The 21541-nt window shown below is 45.5% G+C and overlaps 1 protein-coding gene and 1 pseudogene across 3 annotated transcripts in view; one reads left to right on the top strand and one right to left on the bottom strand.

Annotated features, from left to right (window-relative positions):
- The window catches only part of NSMF (NMDA receptor synaptonuclear signaling and neuronal migration factor), a 180516-nt gene that overhangs the window by 98313 nt on the left and 60662 nt on the right, over positions 1-21541 (bottom strand). For 2 of the 3 annotated variants that reach the window (XM_085610618.1, XM_085610601.1), the window contains exon 3: positions 10630-11190. The exons of the other annotated variant lie outside the window; for it this stretch is intronic. In XM_085610618.1, coding sequence (XP_085466744.1) covers positions 10630-11190 — 561 coding nt within the window. The remainder of the gene's footprint in view (positions 1-10629; positions 11191-21541) is intronic. 3 annotated transcript variants of the gene reach the window in all.
- Positions 2329-3560, top strand: LOC146868495 (18S ribosomal RNA; annotated as a pseudogene).

Genomic DNA, 21541 nt, shown 5'->3' with positions numbered 1-21541 from the left:
ACTAGCACTTAACCCATGGAAGGCATTCATCTCGAGACTGATCTCCATTATGCACTTACAGAATTCCTTCTCACATGCTGCACTCTACATGGAGTCGCGGGGTGGACTCAGCGTACATGTAAAATTTAAATCCAAAACCTCAGGTTAAATCTGTCAAGATTTGTCGACCTAAAACAGAGAGAAGGATAATCCCTGGGGAACTAGGTTTCCTGAAAGAATCTAATAATTTTGATACAAATAACTTTCTGATCTATTTACATTAAATTACATCTGCTCACTGCTATCATCAACAAGCTCAAATCTTTCATGAACAACTGACTTACCTCCCTCGTATCCTGACAACATGACTATCAATCGCCTTACTGATCTCCCTTTATTACCACCCCATAAAACAGGTGACATTGACAGAGATTATTTCCCCGACTCCATGACTCTTATACACACTCTTACACACATACATACACAACACATTCCAAACACTGTGCTCTCCAAGAAATCTCTTCACTTGTTTTTTTTCACAATCATGCTCTAGCGTGACTGCTGTGACTACTATTGATACTACACGATAACCTCTTGAATGCTGCACCTATCTTCATCACCAGCTGAGACATTGTCCCTACTATACTACCCCCATGAAACCTGTCTCCCAACCACATATTGCTTCGAAGGAGGATTACGAAAAAGAAGATGAGAACATTCTAGAACCCAACAACCATAAGCACAACAGAGGCAAAATTTGAATGCTTGAGATAAATAGCTTTAGCACACTCTTTAGCTGTTTCCCTAAAGGTCCTCATCATGCCCACACCAACACATGTAACAAACCTCATCCATAACTTCTGCAATCTAATGCAATGTAATACAGGCACCCATAGGTTGCATTGAACATGACCCCCTAGGGTAGATGTCATTATTAATTCACCTTCCTCTTTGAAACCCACTTAAGCTGATCTTACAACAGGGCTGCCATCTAAAAGTCACCATGGCTTTGATGAAACTATGATAGGAGCATCCACACCCCAACCCTCTTAAAATTGAGAAAGCTCCAAACTTAGGACTGAATACTACAATAAGAATCCACCATGGGACAAGTAGCCTTTCACAACTCTGTAGAACGAGTAAAAGATGTATGCCAGTATAACATCTACACTGAACCACTTAATCCCTTCTATGCGGAGGGTGTAAAGGTTCAGTTCTCTGCCACGGTGTGTGTGTGCAAAGAATGAAACCTTTACGTCCTCTGCACACGTCCAGGAAATCTCCCTGCTGTTTGCTGCAGAGGGATTTATTTTTATATTTTTCAGCCTCTGGAGCAGGGGAAGAGCTTTCCCTTCCGCCCAAGGCATTTTTTTGTGTTTAATGATGATTGGCGTCCATGGTGCGCCAACGTCATTACATTGAAAGTGAAATGAGCCGATCGCCTCATTGGGGAAAAAAGGGGTCTGTTTTTGGTGGAAAAATGTGCTGCATCCATGTTGGGTTTTGGGCCGTTTCCTGTCGCGGGCGCTAGGTCTACCCACACAAGTGAGGTACCATTTTGTATCAGAAGACTTGAGGGAATGCCGGGTGGAAGGAAGTTTGTGACTTCCTTCAGATTCCTGAACTTTCCGTCACAGAAATGTGAATTTTTTTGTTTTTTTTAGTAAAAATTTTAGGTTTGCCAGGGATTCTGGGATAAAACGTAGTGAGAGCAACACACATCAGCCCACCCTGTATAGCCCTAGGTCTCTAGGTTCCAATCTTAGTTAGGTGTTACTCAGTGCCAGCTGAGCTGGGGTCCAAAATCTAGGGTAGTAGAAAAAGTATTATTACCAATAGTGCGGCCCTGGTGAGGCTTCCCCTGCTTGGCTGGTTCAGAAGCTCTGACAGGAGGCCCGGCGGTCCCTGAGGTGGGGGCTCCCCATCCAGGTCTCCATTCTCGGGGCCGCTGCGTGGCAAAGCACCCAAGACAGGGTCCTGCTGGCTCAGGGAAGTCTCCCCTACATGGCCGGGTCCAGGAGCTCTACCACCTGGGCTCTGGCCTCTGGCCTGCAACACCTCCAAGGGCCTGGGACGGGGGTCCATCGGGCACAGGGAGGCTTCCCCCGCTTGGCTTGTTTCAGAAGCTCTGACTGGGGTATCGACAGGCCCTGGGGCGGAGGCCCCCCATCCTGAGTCCCATCCTCACTGCCTGGCAAAGCACCCAGAACAGAGTTCAGCGGGACAGGGGAGGCCTCACCTGCGTAACCGGGTCCAGGAGCATCCGGGCGGCAGGGTCCCCTGAGTCTAACCATCTGATTGCATGCCATGCTTACCAATGGGGCAACCAGATGACGGGCTGGCCTGGAATTCCTGATGAGGGCTCATTTGCTTCCTTATAGCGTATATTAAAGTTGCTGCACTTAAAAAGCTCGTAATTGGATCTTGGGATGGAGCTGGCGATCCACCGTGAGGCGAGCTACCACCTGTCCCAGCCACTGCCTCTCGGCACCCCCTTGAAGTTCTTGACTGAGTGTTCTGTGGGTCCGAAGCGTTTACTTTGAGTGTTCAAAGCAGGCCAGTCGTCTGAATACTTCAGCTAGGAATAATAGAATAGGATCAGTTTCATTTTGTTGGTTTTCGGAACTGGGGCCATGATTAAGAGGGACGGCCAGGGGCATTCGTATTGTGCAGCTAGAGGTGAAATTTTTGGACTGACACAAGATGAACCAAAGAAATAGCATTTGCCAAGAATGTTTTCATTAATCCACAATGTTGGAGGTTCAAAGACGATCAGATACCGTTGTAGTTCTGACCATAAACGATGCCAACTAGTGATCCTGCAATGTTATTCCCATGACTTGCCGAGCAGCTTCCTGGAAACCAAAGTGTTTGGGTTCCGGAGGGAGTATGGTTGCAAAGCTGAAACTCAAAGGAATTGACAGAAGGGCACCACCAGGATTGAAACATGTGGCTTACTTGACTCAACACAGGAAACCTCACCCGGAAAAGACACAAAAAGGATTTAAAGACTGATGGCTCTTTCTCGATTCTGTGGGTGGTGGTGCATGGCCGTTCTATTGTTGGTGGAGTGATTTGTCTGGTTAATTTCGATAACTAATGAGGCCCCTCCATGCTAACTAGTTACGCAACCCCCAGTGATTGGTGTCCCATTTCTTAGAGGGACAAGTGGCGTTCAGCAACACAAGTTTGAGCAATAACAGGTATGTGATGCCCATATTAGCCCCGGGCTGCATACACACAACACTGAATGGATCAGTGTTTGTCTACCCTTCGCTGACAGGTGGGGGTAACCTGCTAAACCCTGTTTGTGTAAGGGATTAGGGATTGCAATTATTTCTCATGAACGAGGAATTCCCAGTTATTACGGGTCATGAGCTTGCGTTGCTTAGGTCCCTGCCCTTTGTACACACTGCCCGTCGCTACTACTGATTGGATGCTTTCGCGAGGTCCTTGCCTCTGTCTCGCCGGAGTCAGCAATGGCCATAGCGTAGTGCTGAGAAGACGATCAAACTTTACTATCCAGAGGAAGTAAAAGTTCTAACTAGGTTTCTATAGGTGAACCTGTGGAAGGATCATTAACGGAGAAGCAGCCCACAAAATCTTCAGCCTTCTTCCTAGACGGAACACACACATGTAGGCACAAGGCTCTGCCCTTGTGCGCCCTGGCTGGTGGACCGCTGTGCCGCTGGGAACTTGGGCCAGGACCGGGCCTCGGGTCAGACTCCTCCACTCGGGGTGGACCTAGCCAGCATACCTGTGAGGGACTGGTGGATGGGGAGTGGGTGCACCCCCGACCCCGGCCCGTTTAGGAGTGGCACTGATGGAAAGCCCTCCTGAGACGGAGCCCTTGGTCACCCAGCACGAAACTTAACCGCAGTGCACCCCCAGGCTGGGACCACCCTGAAGGCCTGGATGGGAATAAACAAGGGCCATCAGGGAACGGCTCTTCTCTTGGTGGGGGCGTGAGGAAGGGGGGGCCTCCCGGCTCTTCCCTTCTGGCATCTCTCACTAGGGCAAGGGGTGGGCTAATCCCAGCCCACCAGCATGGATCAGGCCGCCACCTAAGACAGGGAGAAGGCTGGTGGTAAATGGCCGATGTGCAGGTGGGGCGACCCTCCCTGGTTGGCAGCTTCCTGGTTTGTCCTGGTCCTATGTGGTCTGGCTAATGGTTTGAAGACTTGTGTGGTCCCTCATGGTCCTCTGGGAAGTCCTGGCCATGGGCCTGCCTGCCTCTGCCGCTCTGGGAGCCCTCCTCGCCCGTGGGGATGGTGGGCTCACAGACCAAGCACCTGGAAACCCTCTTCAAATTGTGCAAAATAATTTGTAGACATCCTGATTCTGGCTCAGGGTTTTGTAAGTGACAGAGCAGCTACCTCGCTGCGACCTATTGAAAGTCATCCTCTGAGCCAAGCTTTTGTCTCTGTCTGTGGGTAACCACAGACCCCCTTCACCACACTTGAGGGTGGGACCCTCTGCCACCAGGCTGGCAGGAGGGACACAGAGGGGGAATATGGGCCTGTGAGAGGCTGCCTCCACCATGTGCTGACCAGCACGTGGGCCTCGCACTCCCACCCTGTGCGGCAAGGTGCAGGGACGGGGTAGGGAAGAGGTGTGGCGCCGCAGCCAGGGCGACTGACTTCGGAATCTGGGGATCACGGTTCGATCCCCAGATTAACCCAGCACCATGTGACTCTGGGCAATAGCTTGCTTAGTCTTCCCGACGGCCCCCAGCACCTAGAGACCCTTACGGGTGAGTATTCGCGCTTTACAAATGTGGATATTATTATTATTATTATTATGATCCCTTGCGGGTCAGCAGGGTGGCCAGATGGCCACACCAGGATCCCCTACTCCTGAAAAAGTTGCCAGGAGGCAAGCAGCCCCGGGAAGGAGCATCCAGAACACTGGCCTCCAAGTGCAAGGCCACTCTTGTCGTCGGACTGCCTTGTGACTGGGTACAGGGTCTGGTGGTTCCAGGCCATCTGGTCGCTGCGTCATCCTGGCCCATCTGGTCCCCATGCTGTGCGACCAGATGGCCCGGCGGCCTCAGGAACCAGGTGGCCGGCCAGTCAGCAGGCCAGTCTAACTCCATCTTTTGTCCCCTCCCCAGGTTTCTGTAAGTAGTTGAGGGAAATGGGCTTCCCAGGCAGGCCCATGGGGAGATGGCATGGGGTGAGTCGGGCGTAACCGTCCTTGGTTCCCCAGCCGGTACTAGCAGCAAAAGGGTTAAGATTCCTTCCAGCAGTTGAAACAATACTGCATATATTCAGCTCAGTTCTTTCTTTCTAAAGCACCCCGAATTACTGCCATACCAGCGAACCATGAACCAGAGCTGCTGTTTCTAACTGAAGCATGGTTCTGAGAGGTATTTAATCATGAGTAAACATACACCGGTATCGTACAGCCTCTCCCATAAATGGCTACAAATTATCGTTCCTTTCTCCAAAACAAGCCAACTCATATTGTCTCATTTATCGTCTTCCAGTTAATAATCAAGTCCTTATTGAAATGTAATTAATTATGCAACTAAGGAACTGCTGACAGGCAACAATTACCGATTTTTTTACGACTTCAATCTCCACCAGACTGACAAAATAGACTCTATGGGTTTTTCATTTCAACAATAACATAATCAAATTCTCTCAAAAGCTGATACAAAACTAAAGGAGCTATGTTAGATATCATCATTGCATCCACTAAGCAGATCATAACAGAGAGCCCTAATTCAGCTCAGTGTCCGATCATTCCTTGTTTTTGTTGTCCATCACAATCCCTGATAAAATCCTTAAAGTCAACCATAAACAAAATATGTACGGCTAAGAGGAGAACTAGAAATATTCCACTTGCATCTTGTAACTTTAGGATTGACACTACCTTTCCTACCGGAACTCAACATGCAAATAATACTTTAAAAGTGAACAATTGCATCTTACTCCCTCCCCTTCATGGGTGAATTTACAAAAATGAAAAGAACTAAACCCAAAGCAATAAAAGGATAGTTCCCTTCAGTGATAAAGTTAGAAAAAATGTTTCTATCCCTATAACATAAATTGAAGAAACATCGGTCTGCTCTACTGCCAAACCAAAACCTTGGAAAATATGAGGAAGAGATATAAAGCAAATGTAATAGAAATCCAAATTTACTGAGAACCAAATTAACTCAGCAAAGAAATCCCCCAAGAAACTGTTAGGATTCATTAAAGCACAAACCTATTCTCATAAAAATATTCCTCCTCTGCCCAATGGGCCATACAATGAACAAGAAAAATGTGTCTCTCTCAATAAATACATAATACGTACAAGTGACAAAAATTATTCTCTAAAATGCAAACTGATTGGTAAACTTCCTTCAAGCCACTCCATCTTGACCCGTTAGAAGAAACAGTTTATCTAGCCCAATTGACAATAAACACATTGGATCCTATCCCTCCTAATCTGACAAAATCAACGTGGTCAAACCTTCCTCCTTCATTGGAGGAATATCTTAAATTCCTGAATGGCTGAAGGGGAGGTTCCCGCATCCCTGAGAGTAGGCATTATCTGACCTATTCTTAAAAACTGTAATGCAGATCAGGAAATGAATGGACCCCCCTACAGCAAAGATGACCTCGCTGAGATTCGGAACTGGATGACCCAGATGAAATGGAAACCGAATCCATGAAAACAGTGATTTTTATTAGCATCTCTAATCTTGAGGACGATGAAAAAATCTCTTGGCAAGACAATCTTCACCAATTACGTCTATGATCTGAATGAATACACATCACCAAATCCTTATTCTGTACCCGTGTCAAGCTAAGACATTCACAGCAAAGTTATTAAAAGCATCTTTCACTAGGTGAGATGATTAAAATCTGTCAAACTATTGAAACCTAAGGAGGGTTTTAAATAAGCTGTCCAGGTTCTACACATCTCCGGCCTAGATAATGGGATAACGGTCCGTACGGTTCTCCCTGTTATAAGCACAAGTCCCACTGTAGCTGCCTTGAATGCAGAGTATAGAATGATCTATGGCTCCAGAAAATAGGACCAGACTGCATTGTCCTAACACAACTCCAATGGCACCACAAATCTGTGCGCAATATGTTTAAGGTCCTGAGACTCAAAATCCAAATATCTCCGAAATGTGGATACTTAAAGCAAGGATTCATAAAAACCTTATATTTCTTTTTAAAAAACTTGCCTATTTCGAGGCCTGCACACTAGGGTCTTTATCACGGAATGCAGTTTCATATTCTGCCTCTGGTGAAGTATCAGTACAACATCCTCCTTTACTCTTCATAATGTAACAACTAATTGCTGTATAAATGTATCTTTATATGTTAAGCACGCTGACACCCATTTGGACCACGTTGGCGTCATAAAAATTGTAAATAGTTACCTCAGACGGTAGTGGGAAAACTGAAATAGGGTATGTAAGGTTATGAAGTTGGCCAAGCGTGGCATCAAATGTTTTACAAGACCGCCCACACTGCTGGATTTTGGAGGATGTCACATTTCCTTTTTAATAGGCTGCAAAAGTAATTGTTGCCACTGTGTGTTTGTGACAAGCATTCTATGAAAATATGATTGCTGAAGCACCTAGTCAATGGAAAATAAGGGATACACACCCACGGAATTTCAACTTTATTCCCCTTTTTATGGGTCTAAAGTCAATGCACAGGCTACATGGGCCAGGTCACATGAGGTTTTCACCGGTGCCAACAGGCACCACATTTGGTACCCATTTTACTGCTTATATAATGTGGGAAGGAGGAGTCCTATATTATATGAACACCTTAGCACCCAGACAAAAGTATTTCCAAGCGCCAGAAAAAATATGGCCCGTCTTATGCTTATAAAAATACAAATGTTGGTACTTTCGAATTTGATTTCTAGCAAACTGATTTTTCCCTCAAACTCGGATTCATTATTCACGCGTTTGTTCCATCCCTTTCAAATCTAGTAAAATCCTTCAGTATTAAAAACTGCAGACTGTGCTCCACCTCCTTAGAGGAACTCAGCAAAAACCTTGTAGAAGGGCATTCGTTTAATCTGTGGAGCACAGCACAATTCATATAATCTACACCTTGAGTTCAAATGTTGTTATAGCCTCTGCTGATAAAATCAAAATCGATCCACCCAAGGATGGACTGATCTGCAGTGAAATCCGAAGACTGCGTGAGATGCTGGAAATCGAAAGTCCGCCAGGTCTGAGACGGAGCCTTTCCCGTGTCAGTGTCATGTGCCTATCAAAATAACCGCATTAGTCTTAAAAGCAGCACGCCAGTCACGAGCAAGGATATATAGCGCAGCATGTAAGGTGGCACTGGGTCACAGGGGTTTAAGAGCCCCCCTGCACTGCAGATATGACTTCCTTTGCTGTCCAATCAGGGGCTAGGCGCCATTTTCTTTGCTTACATAAGCGCCCTGCGCCCTTGCTTCACCTCTACCGGCCCTCCCCTTTGCAACTGACCTACGACTGAAACTCAGAGAGCAGCGTATCCTTAGACAAAGAAGGCACCATACAAGCTCACCCCTCTCCCTGCCCCACCCTTGCCTCTCTAACCACATGATTTCAAGTCCAAATGGCTGCAGTAGTAGTCACGCACTACATTACCAAAAGGATTTTACACAACGCCTTTCCCAGCTGAGCCCTAACATTTTAGCCACCAAAGACAAGTTCTGCGATCCCTGCCGCACCTGGTTATACTTTGTTCTGCTAATACATAAATACATCCATGTCACCCCTTAAGGTTTCAAGGCGTTGGGGGCCCTCTGGGAGGTTAAGTGAGATATTGCACAGAGTCACATGGTGCTGAGCTGCCGGTTGCAATCGAACAGTAAGCCCTGCACCCCTGAGTCAGCAGCTCTGGCCACTGCACCACACCTCTCCAAATTAACTCAGGCCCCTGTAGCCACTGCTGTGAAGCGTGAGCAAGCCTTCAGGGAGCCCCAATCCTTTAGGGGCCCTCATTCAACCTAAGGCAAATGAATATCTGGGAGATATAGGAGACTCGGGGACCTCTCATCACAATCAGCAGGGGGACCCCATCATTTTGCTTTATGCCACTGCTAGAGCCCACTTCACCTCCAAGCACCGATGGATGAGTGAGTAATCTAGTGCAACACTACTCACAGTGGAGAAAGCCACCTCTCGGCATGTTGTTTAAAATAAATGTGCACCTGTACACATGTACGCAGTAGTGGCCAAGGACTGTTGGAGACAAAAGCTATCTGGTGGATCTATGTGTTTACATATGTGATTATATGCAAATGGAATGAAAGAAGGAAAATGATTCCTTAATTTAAAAGAGGGAAGTGTGATAAAATAAGGATTAGGGTTGGGATGCTCTGGTCAGGAATGTGCAACCAAGCTCTGGGAGTGTGGGATAAAAAAACATTTGTGAACATTTTAAATCTGTAGCGAGGAGAATACTGGAGATGGAGGGGCAGCCTAATCGGGCTCTAATTTGCTCTCCTGTCAGGGAAGCGGTAGGAGGAACAGAGGTTGAAATCGACATACCTCAGGTTCACTTACAGGTAACTGATGGGCGTGCTCTTGACTGTATGTTGTATTCAATTAGTGGATGGAAACTCGCTCGTGTGATTTATTGATGTTTTAATTCTTTTTCACCTCTGCATTCCTTCATTTCAACAAAGTGGTTTACATTGGTCCAAAAGATGAATTCACAAATTAATTTCAATATAGCCGCAGCATTACATTTCAATTCTTGAATAATTTTTGCACGGACATAAGATCATTGATTTCATTTTTCAATAAGTGCAAGACACACCTTTTTAGTGAATAAGCTAGACTTCGCAGTGCATCAGTCTCCTTCACATAGTGGCAAGTTAGATTTAAAACTAAACTAGATTCGTAGCCTTTTGGAGATTCTAAATCTTGATCAGGAATTCTACGTGCTTCCTTATATAGATAACCCTTGATTGAACCTCAAGAGGTATGCTAATGATCATTAACACCCTATTGTATCAATGCATGTGAATATGCATGTGCTGCCCACATTTGAGTCTATTTTAATATGAGTGGTGGTAGCCAAAGCTGTGACAATGGTTTTGAGCAGCTGTGCTCATTGGACGAAATGAGGTGATTTATAGTGAACAATCTGGTAGTGTAGTAGCTTGCACTCTGTTCAAACATATTCACTGGTTGCAGTGTCAAACATGTGGTGATTGCTATGGCCCTATGTCTGTGTGTACTGTAGACAGCCATTGGATAGTACAGGGACAAGAACGTTAATGTGCAGTGACTATTGCTAACTGTGATTGCTGCTGTCATAGGACATTATGAGATATGTAGATTAAGTCGGTTGGCATTGTTGTGGCTTTGTCTAGTTGAGTCTCTTTGGCTGACAGAACTACTCTACACTTTTCTGCCCTTCAATAAAACTTTAGGAGTAGTAACTGTACTTACAGTAATGTTCATAGCTCATAAATAACAATACAATGAACACAACTTCTTACCAATCTACAACTGCATTCTAATCTGTTGAAAATGTAGTGCAGCAAAGGGTGCTGTTATGGTCTGATAGGGGAACTTTCTGTCCTTCTGTGCTCACTTGCTTATTCCATGACTGATCCTATCCTTCGTGCCTGTGTGGACACAGCATCCACCCTGAAACCACCCCAGAGTGCCTGTACACTTACCGGACACTCGGTCGATGCTGTACATACGCTCCAGCTTTTTTCGACGCCACCCTGACTCGCTGGATTGGTGCTGCTCCAGGTCAAAGGACCGCTGGGTGGGCATTGCTGATCTGGTACATGTTGGGCAGTCTTTTGAGTTCTGGCGGCTGCCAGCCCAGCTCTTAGGAGGCCTTGTGATGTTGTGCGAGCTCCCAGAACTCTGCAAGGGCTGAGCCAGCTGGTGCTGGTGATGCTGGTGGTTGTGGTGATGATGATGATGGTGGTGATGGTGGGGATGGTTGTGTTGGGGGGGATCCTGCTGGTGCTCCTCTCTGCCCCCCTTAATCACCACTAGCTCCATGCTCTCATTCTCGTGATCCGACAGCAGAGGTCTCTCGCCAGAGATGGTGTAGACTCGAGCCTGAGACCCCTCACTCGGGATCAAAGTCTCACTGTGTTCCTCTGAGAAACTCCTCTCAAACTTGCTGTCCGAGATGAGTGAGAGCCTGCGCTTGTTCTGGGCGGCTTGCTGCATTTCGGGGGAGTCCTCCTGGCCAATGTAGGAATCAGCTAACAGGTGATCTGAAACAGAGGTGACATGCTCGGTTTTTATCTCTGCTCCCTTGGATGGAAGACCCTATGATGTGCTTTGGGAATGGAAACCCCTTTTACATGTGTCTGCTGTTTTAGGGATTACAAAACGTTATGAATGTATGGTCTAGTGTTCTCCCCAATTGTTACATTTAAGATACTTCAGTCTGCACACTCCAGAAAGTAACAGGTGTTTTAACCTGCTCACACTAGTGCCTATTTATTGATATCGGTGACACAGATAGATAACATTTTTAATTTGTAGCCAACATAAATCACACATGTATCAGCCCCACAACACCAATAAACTCCACCTCAGCATCTACTGGGACATTTCAAGGCACGTGATGTGAGCGGAAGTCTAAGGTGATATTGCATGAGCTCAGGGGTGCTCAATACTAATCCGGTTGGGGGGGTGGATCCATGCTAGATCTTATCTTTTTTTTCATATCCTGAAAATCTGCAATAAATCCATTTGCCTGGACCTATGTCATACGTGCTTGGTCGAAACCAATCACACTTGGTGTGGTCTTGGAAAAGGAGAAGGGTACGGAAGAAGAAGGAAACAGAGGTATGCTGGCTGAAGCTTATAAGTGGAAATACAGTAGGTGACTTCCCTCAAGAAAATAGAATCAGTGGCAGGAGGAGTATAGTGTGTGGGGCATAAGGAAATGACATAAAGCAGGAAAAAACAAGTGGAAAGGAACCAAGCAATGATTTGCAGGTTGATACAAAAGCATGTGTAATATTCAATACACACTCCCCAAACATATCAGCCCATAGCTGCTCTTAAAGGCTGGGACTGAGTAGATGCTGACTGCGGTGTGAGATAGCTTCAAAGGGAGGGACTGAGGAAACCAACCAATTGCATGACGACCACACCAAACTTATGCTATCCATGGTTGACCTCCCTCGAGATAAGGCCATGCTCCACCTCCCCAGAGAAGACAGGCTTTTTCAAGTTTATAATGTGATACATCAGCCTTGGGCATCATGGAAACACATCCCCCTTACTCCTTCTAACGTTTACCAACTACATTATAAAATAAATGGATCAAGTGAGTTTGGAGTCTTCTACTTTCTATCTGTTCCCTTTCTTTCACCTTGCACAAGTTCTTGTTACCATCTGCATTAGGGAGGAACTATACAGAAATCGTAAGGAAAATTGACCTTCTCTGAATTTAGTGGCAATCTGGCAGTCACAGGACATCAGACTTTCAAAACACTGAGATAAATTTAGAGGTGGGCTGAACAGCGCCGTCTAAAGGTGAGCACTGTAAAGGCACTTACACACAAACACAAATATGGAAGCTTACATAGTCAATGTCTGGCAGGAATTTATTCTGAAATAACTCCCTGCAACAGAAGAAGTGTGCCATAAAGAGATCTACAGAAAAGGTTTACCATTGGCAATCTGGTGTTGTCACTAGTACTACATTGAGCATCTGCCATTTCGGCATTTGGAATGGCTACCTCCAATGTACAAGAGTAGGATCATGTCTGTAGCATCAATTCAGGGTTAGAATCTGAAAGGGTCTGACTTTCATTGGTGGTACTGTAAGATAAAGTGACAAATAAAATGTCAGTCTGCATTTTTTTGGCCTGTACTTCAGGTTACAACATAGTGCACAGATCAAATCAAGCCCAAGGATGGGTGACACATGCCAAGAACTCCCATGTGGTGCCTCAATGCCTCGTGGAGCATTTTTCCACCCTTCAGAGCTTGTGCACATCTCTTCTGGTCAACTGCCCCCTCGGTTGAAGGCATTTCCATGTGGCTCAATACTTTAAAAGTTTGTAAAGAAGAACATCTCTTCTACCAATTTTATTTGTGACCTAGGAACTTAGTGAGAGCTGGAGATTAGCAGGAGCACAATTAATGACATGGTATAAAGACCCTGAGACTCATTCCATATGTGACCTAAGAACTCAATGAAAGTGTGGGGTGGGGTACGAGGGAGGACAGAGTGTGGGATAGAAAATAGACTTTGAAACACATTTCATGTGATCTGAGAACTTGAGAGAGAGGATGGAAAAGTGTGGGATAGAAGGTAAACCCTGAGATTGGTAAACCCTGAGATTGATTCCATATATGACCTGAGAATTCATTGAGAGCTGAGGGTTGGAGTGAGGATAGAGAGTGGAGATAAATGTTAGTTCATGAGACTCAATCTATATGGAGCCCAAGAACTCAATGGGAGCTCGGGTTAGGGGGAGGACATGTTGTGGGATTATAAATAGAACCTGAGACTCATTCCATATGTGGCCTGAGAACTTGACGAGAATGGGCAGTAAGAGGGAGGACAGTATGTGGGATGGACAATAGACCCTGATACTGATTCCATTTATAACACAAAAACTCAGTAGGATCTGTTGGTTAGATAGAGGACAAAGCATGGGGTGGAACCTAGAGTCAGTGGTGGCTGCTCCCAATGGTACTAGGCAGGGCGGCAAAGGGGTGGGGGGCATATATACATAAAAAAAAATATTAAACAAAACGTACCTGGCACTGCGCCGATCCGTCTTCCTCCTCTCCCGATCCCCGGACTGGTAGACACTGCGCAGGCTCCCAGATGCTAATCCCAGTGCTTCTCTCATGCTGGGAATGTTATTCCCAGCATGAAAGAAGCGCTGGGATTGGTCTGAGTGCCGTGGTTCGGCGCTCAGACAGGGACTGGAAGCCTGTGGCTTTTTTTCACCCAGCTGTACAACACAGCAGGGTGGAGTAATGCTAAGTGCTAAAACGGCCAGCTAAACCATCATGCGCACTTAGCAGTGCCCACAACTCCTCCTCCTGAAGCTCAGGTAGATGGCCCCGCCCACAACTCGGCTTCCTAGCAGAGGCAACGGTGAAAAAGAAAATGATAATACAATTATTTTATAAACATTTTCTTTTTCACTGTTGCCTCTGCTGGGTGGCTGAAGTGGGGCAACGCTCCTCCGCTGTAGCAGAGGAGCTGTCCCTGCCTAGACCCATTCCATGTGACTTAAGAACTCATCACAACATGGGATAGGAGGGATGACAGAGTGCGGGTTGATATATAGTCCCTGGAACTCATTCCATATGTAAGCTGAGAACTCGTCGAGAGTTGGGGTTAGAGGGATGACAGAGTGTGGGATGATAGTTAGACCCTGAAACTCATTCCATGTGTGACCTAAGAGCTTGATGAGAGCTGAGGGGTTGAGGTGAGGACAGAGTGTGGAATGGAAGACTCATTCTGAGACTCATTCCATTTGTTCCCGGAGAGCTGGGGTTAGATGGAGGGCAGAGTGTGGGATGAGAGATAGACTCTAACACTCATTCCATATGTGAACTGAGACCTTCACAAGAGCCATGGGTTGGGTGAGCACAGAGTGTATGATGTAAGATTCACCCTGGGACTCATTCCATTTGGACCCTGAGAACAAAATGGGAGCGGCGTTACAAGAAGGACAGAGTGTGAGATGATAGATAGACCTTGAGATTTATCCCATTTGTGATCTGAGAACACGGTGAGAGTCAAGACTCATCTAGGGGATAGAAGGAGCATATCGGATGGAAAATAGATCATGGGACTCACTGATTTGTCACTCGAGGAGTTGGTGGGAGCTGATGTCAGGATGAAGAAAAGGCCCTAGGACTTATTTCATTCATTACCTTGAAAAGAGACACAACTGTTTCACTTTATAACTAACCTTAAAAAGGCGTCCCTAGCAAGTTCTAATAATAATTGCAAATGGTGTCACTAAGTTCTTTGACAATCCCATGAGTGTGATCCCCCAGTCAATATTTACTCACCCTAAAGACAACTGTCCGTTACTGAGGCATGTCTTAATAAAATAAAGCTATCAAACTGTGCCCCCAGCCCCAAGCAGCCCATCGCACAAACCAAGTAAAATGCGGATAGAAAAACAATAAAGATTGCAAAATGTACTTAACAATGTCCCCAGCAAAAGGATCTATCATACTTGCCAAGCGGGATATTGCCCAAACATGGAAGGGGACTTCCCCGCCATCAAGGGGGAGGTGGAGGAAGGCCATGCTGTAGAGCAATGACAACTGCAGCACCTGGCCCACTGCAGCACTGCCAGCACTGCAGCACCTTCAGTGCTGCAGCAGTTAATAAACAAGAATGCCTTCTCAACTGGAGCATCCCACAAAACACATTTCTCCAGGATCTGCAGAAGCAAAACACCACACGTGTGACTATGTCCTAGCAAATCTGGCAGTCTTGAGAAAACACATCACTTCAAGGATGTACAAAACCACAACATTACGAAAGTAGCTGCACTTTAGCAAGTTCTGTATCCGGGAAAACACATCTCTCCAGGATCTACAGACCACAACATTACGAGAACAGCTGCTCTTTAGCAAGTCCTGTTTCCTGGAAAACCCATCTCTCCAGGATCTATGGAACCAGAACACCACGATAACATCTGCATCCCAGTAGCATGAGAAAAAGCAGCACCCCAGAAATAGAAACTCCAGGAAAAGGCAGCACCCCGTGAATTGAAGAATCCGAGATACTGCAGGTACAACAGACACTCGCCACCATGAACAGTGGACCACACCACAACAAGACCTGTTATGGTGGTGGCAGCAGACAGCACCGGGGCTGCATAGATGGACCCACCCAGCCGTGTGGGGCACAGCTATCATTAGTAAAGGAGGCCAAATGGTATTGTGTGACCTAGGGATATGAGGGACTTGAAGCACCGGATATATAGGTGACTTCTGAAACCCTGCCAGGCGCAGGGCCAATTTTTGTGCTTGCTTTAGGGCTCATGGCACCCTTGCCACACCACTGGTCCATGCCTGTCCTCGGTTCTTGCCTCTCTGTCTATGTGCCTGTGTTTCCCTGCACCTGCTGTGGCACTGGGCACGACACAAGTCATAGGGAAAACAGTGGGGGACTAATTATTATATACATGCACAATTATGTCACATGTAGTGACGCCACAAGATGTAATGTCATACCTTTGTAATAATTCTCAATTAAAAGGTCAAAGGCATATATATACATATATTTTTTAAACAAATAAACATAATCACAAAGAATTGTGAAAAGAACATTTTTGGCTTTACTTTTTATACATCACTGGTATTATTTTCACATCAATTTCAAATTAATCTCCGAAATGCTCGAAAGTGACACGATTTTTAAACAGACGTAGAACTTGGAAATGACATGTTGCTCTGCTTTTAGTGAAGAAACAATGTGTGATTTTAGGTTGTGTTTGTTTCCTGATGCTGTTCTTTGTCTAACCCCAAAGCACAACAGTGCTTCACATTTTCAGTGCATTAAGCCATAGAAGGATTAACTCTGTCCAGTTCTTTGTCCCTCAGATAAGAGATTAAAAGATAATATCTCCTGGGCCATTCTTACAAATAAAGAGGATGCTGCCGGTGGGATAGAGGTTTACAAACACCCTGATACTGGGTTATAGGCATTCAGTGTTTGCAAATACAAGTAGCCGCAGTGTTGGGGCACAAGGTGGCATCTATCACCCTCAGGTGAGTGGGGGCTTCTCCACTCGAGTCCACCCCTACCTGGTCACTAGATAACTCAGGCACCAGTCAGTCACACATCCATAGGACGATGGTAAAGAATCCTCAATGTAGCCCGAGCTAAGTGCACCGTTATGGTGCATGGTGCTAGGTTCATTAATATATATATATATATAGATATATATATAGATATATATATATATATACAAACTTTCAACATAGGAGCTGATATGAACAAATAATTAGTTTGGAAAATTTAATGAAGATTCATCAAACGACGCCGAAGTTATCAGCAAAACAAAAAATGCTCTTCCTATTTAAACTTGGTCCTAACTATAACTACCTACCTATATATAGTACAGAAAAAACAAAGATCGCAATAATTATTTGTTACCATTCTTGAGCCTGGGAAGTGGCAATGCCTCTGGCGGGTCAGGATGCCCCTTCCTTCCCTCAACAATGGCAATTAATAGGACTGTACTCTCGGCAGATCTGCATATATATCTTACGCAATGCTGTTTATATGTTATAAACAAAGAGTAAAGGGCTTAATAAACACAGTGAGATATAATATCATTTAATAGACCTTTTCTGGATGGGCCAACTTGGTTTTCTCTGCCAGCAGTGATTTCTCAAGTTAATCATCGTGTACTATTGTGTGAACATGGAATTTGACCTTAGCACTGCAATAATAAATGTGTGAAGGTGAGTTTATGGGTACACTTGTTCCAAATAACAGGTTTTATTGGTCACATTTGTTTCCACTGGCATGGCCTGAATGTAAATAGGCCACTTGGGTTCTGCTGAAATATGGAAACTTGATTGAAAGCAATTATGGCAGGTTCTTGCTGACCAGCGGGCAGGCAGCTGCTCGGTGCCATTGGCGACAGCGGTAATAGCTCGGCATCTAGACAAGCTAACCTAAGGCTTCCCCGAGTGCAAAGATATCACCAACAGAAGGCCCGAGGCAGGAGGCCAGACATTAGGCTGATGGAGTGACAGTATGGGAGATGTACATTCCACACGGGTACAGACATATTGCACCACTCTCTCTTGTCTAAAACCCACCATTCGAACTTGCCTCTATTGCAGTAAACACGCTTCAGCTAAGGCTTATGTAGGAATCGCATATATCAAGGCACAAATGCCTCGAAACAGGTTTTCCTACCTTTTCCAAATAGGCTGCAGAGACTGGTTTTGTTGAGCTCTCAACTCACTTCAAAGGCTGCAGACGCTGCAAACGAGCAGACCCTCGCAGGCTTACACAATTTTAAAGAATCCAGTTCTTTGAGGTTCTTTGAGCATGTTGCATTCTAACGTTTAATTTAGGTGTGCTAAACTTTCACTTTGCTCAATGTCAAAATACTGAACATATTTGATTTACTGAGCACAACTGTTACCTTCTGCAGTCATGTTTTTTTGCTCATGCTAACACCGCCCGCAAGATTTGATCATCTCTGAAATAGTAGGAAGATATGTGTTGGCACTCAAGGCAAAAAACTATGAAAGGCTTCCTCTGGCGAAAACTGTTTATATTTTTGTAACTCTTGACAGCCTTTCCTAGTTCTCAGCTAAGAACCTACTTGTGCTCATGGTGAAATTCTTCTCAAGTGGCCATTACTAGAAACTCAAGTACACATTTGAGCCTTGCCTGAACCTGAGGATAGTGCACTACCAATATTTTTAGGGGAGACCCTGGTATGACATTTCTGTGATTCACAGACAATGGAGCCTGCTTTTGGGCAATACATGCTTTCAGACTCAACCAACACCTGAGGGAAATGCAAATACCCTAACAGGACAGGTGATTCTTTTCACATGTAATGTATTTGAAAACGTGAATAGTCCCTCGTATAGTGGAATACCTATTTTGGGAAATTCAGATGTTGAGGAGACAGAAGTGTTCCTGGTTGGGTCAACCTATGTAAACTACCGGATATTTAAAAATTCATGGGTTCACGGGTATTCATCAACAATTTACAGGTAGGATCCTACCTTGGAAAGGTACAGGAATAGGTGTGTCTCCAGCATCCAATAGAGAGGGTACACTCCCATATTTTATGAGAGTGAATGAGGATGTTTGCTCCACAGGGAAAAATAGTCTGCCTGTTGAGGAAGAAGTTCAGTACATAAATGCAAACTTTCTACCCATGACTGTGGCAACAGGGGCATTTTACCCACCACATCTCTCACACAGACTCCAGGGTGCTACTTTCAGGGCTGGACAGGTTGAGGCATCCTCAGCCCATACAATTCTGACTGAGTGAAACAATTTTCTGCAGTATTTCATGAGATGCTTTCCATTAATGCCTAAAGAATTAGTAGCATTTTAGTCAATATATTTGGAAGATTATGCTATGCCGTGAAACTAATTCATAAACTACACTGCAAAATGAATTGGTTGAGGGCTCCCAACCCCAAACCTTTGTGTAGAAGATTGGGCTGGCTGACGTGGTGCAATAAGGGGTTGCTATTACACCATTTTCTGCAGTTGCTTTCAAGGTCTAGTCAGTTCCTGCATGCAGGAGAGAGGAGCATTCAGAATCCTGCACAGCAGTGAAGAGCACCGGTGGGAGGCATCAGGGCTAAGCAACGTAATATGCACCCAACCCCAATTACACTGTGTCTGTCCTGAAGCGGGCAGATGTGCACTGTCTGTTGGGCTTTTAAATGCTATCAACAATTTGCTTTCTCACCATTTTCTACAGCATAACACTGCAAAAAACATGTTTCTCATCACTTCCACCACACCCAGTCCTACCCCCCCCCCCACCCTCCCCATCAATTCACAATTGCCACACATCACTGTTTTAACCTAGGCCGCGGGCATACCACAAGCTATGCCACACCATAACTCTCGACAAAATGACAGTGGTGTTGACACTGTACTACTGCATGATCTATCATACCACCTCTGCATTATGGAGCCGTAGTGCCTGAAACAAGACGGATATGTCCAAATAAACCACAAAAGACACAGAGCTGCACAAGAGGAGGTGCAAGGGCCACTGAGATGGCAGCATGGCGCCCTTCAAAAGAATTAGGCTGCCTCCACTGTATTCCAGAGTGCAGAGTTGTCTGAGCCTGTCATACCTTTAGTGGACATCCCACTATATCTTTCCAAAGTCGAGGTTGAAGGAGAAAGTGCACTAAGTGGGTTCTGGCTCTGGGGTTGAGCCATGGAAGATGCAATGGGCATCGACCAGAACCTTCTGGGCCTTCTATTTCTGTCCTTCGTCCACTGAAGAAAACAATTGTTGCTGTCCTCACGTCAAAAGCCAGGGCTACAACATCACTCAAAGTTCCCTTTATGACACAGGGGATACTGCTGTTTTTCGCAGGCGTCCCAGGGACTTAGATACTATTCAAGTCTAAATGATTAATCAAGTTCTCACCACTCACTTTATTTTGTGGTCCAGGATAATGGTGCTGTGTAAACTGTTAAGTACATACTTTGTTTCAGGCTTTTCTTAGATCAGCAACAGTTAATTTATGAATTAATGATGCAGAAGATTCTATTGCCCAAGTATTACACTGCGCCTTTAGAAACATAGATTACGCATCAAGTGGGTGTTCTTTTAGATCTGCTTCTTAGGCAACACCCCTTTCAGAACTCAGCCCCGCCCCACCACTCATTTATACCCCACTTACGGCACTGAAAGGAGATTTAGCTATTTCCTAGCTATGGTTATAAACGTCTGTTATTCAGCGCCAAGACAACCTTGTGGGTGAACGCGCGCTTTACAAATACACGTTATGTTATGATTATGTTCAATTGAAGTAAAGCCTGGAAGTCTCTGAATGCTGAAGTCTGAGAACGCCTTTATCCTTTTTAAAGAGTATGCTTGGAAGACAGCCATTCATGGTAAAATGAAACATGATGCAAACCCACAGGTGCACATGGGCATCCAGACACTGGCCTTTAGTGTATGCACAGATTTATCCGTTATCGATCATCAGGATCCATGTCCAGCCAAAGTACTATCTTCTATAGCTGAGAAGTGCAATCTGGAGAAATCCGAGATCATTTTCTTCGGGCCTTCACCTGACAAAGTATGGCGCCAGTGGTGGCCTCAGGATATGTCCCCGCCTGCTGTCCCAGTAAGCATTGTGAAGAACTTAGGAGTCAAGCTAGATTCCAACTTATCTATGAAGGCTCAGATCCAAACAGTACCGGCACCTGCTTTGGCCTGTTAAAAATGTTTAAAAACTTCTTCCCTCTGCTTCCAGTTAAGTGCAGGAAGATTGTAGTCCAAGCCCTGATTGTATCAAGGCTGAACCACGTCAATGTCCTGTATTTGGGCCTACCAGGCTCCTTGCTAAACCGCCTGCAGGTGGTGCAGAATGCGGCGGCCAGAGCAACTCTCATGGTGGGCCCCAGAGAGCGCATGTCAATCCATTTGAAGTCTCTGCACTGGTTGCCGGTCCGGAAGATAATTCAGTTCAAAGCTCTAGTTTTAGCCTTCAGGGCCCTACATGATACAGGAGCCGTCTACGTCAGGAAAAGGATTCAGCACTACGTCCCACAGAGAGCCCTGAGATCCTCATCACAGCTTTTGATGACTACCCCAAAGTTTTCCCGCTCTCGTTTGGGCTGGTGTTCCTTTCAAGTCCAGGCTTCCAGGCTATGGAATGGTCTTCCGTTTTCCCTTAGTCAGGTGCAAGATCTTCTTTCCTTCAGGAAACAGTTGAAGACCTGGCTTTTCCTGCAATAGTATTGTCTGCTGCCCTCGTTTTGGTAGGAGCATTGACGCCTGTATTGCAGTCTTGTAGCGCCGAGACACTCTGTGGAGTAGCCGTGCGCTCTATAAGGGCCTATTTACATAACGTTACTTTACAGTATTGTCAGAAGCT

Source organism: Triturus cristatus, chromosome 1_2 (assembly GCF_964204655.1).
Source record: "Triturus cristatus chromosome 1_2, aTriCri1.1, whole genome shotgun sequence".
Classification (NCBI taxonomy): Eukaryota; Metazoa; Chordata; class Amphibia; order Caudata; family Salamandridae; genus Triturus; species Triturus cristatus.
Note: the sequence above shows the minus strand (reverse complement) of the source record. Positions and strands in the feature narration are given on the sequence as shown.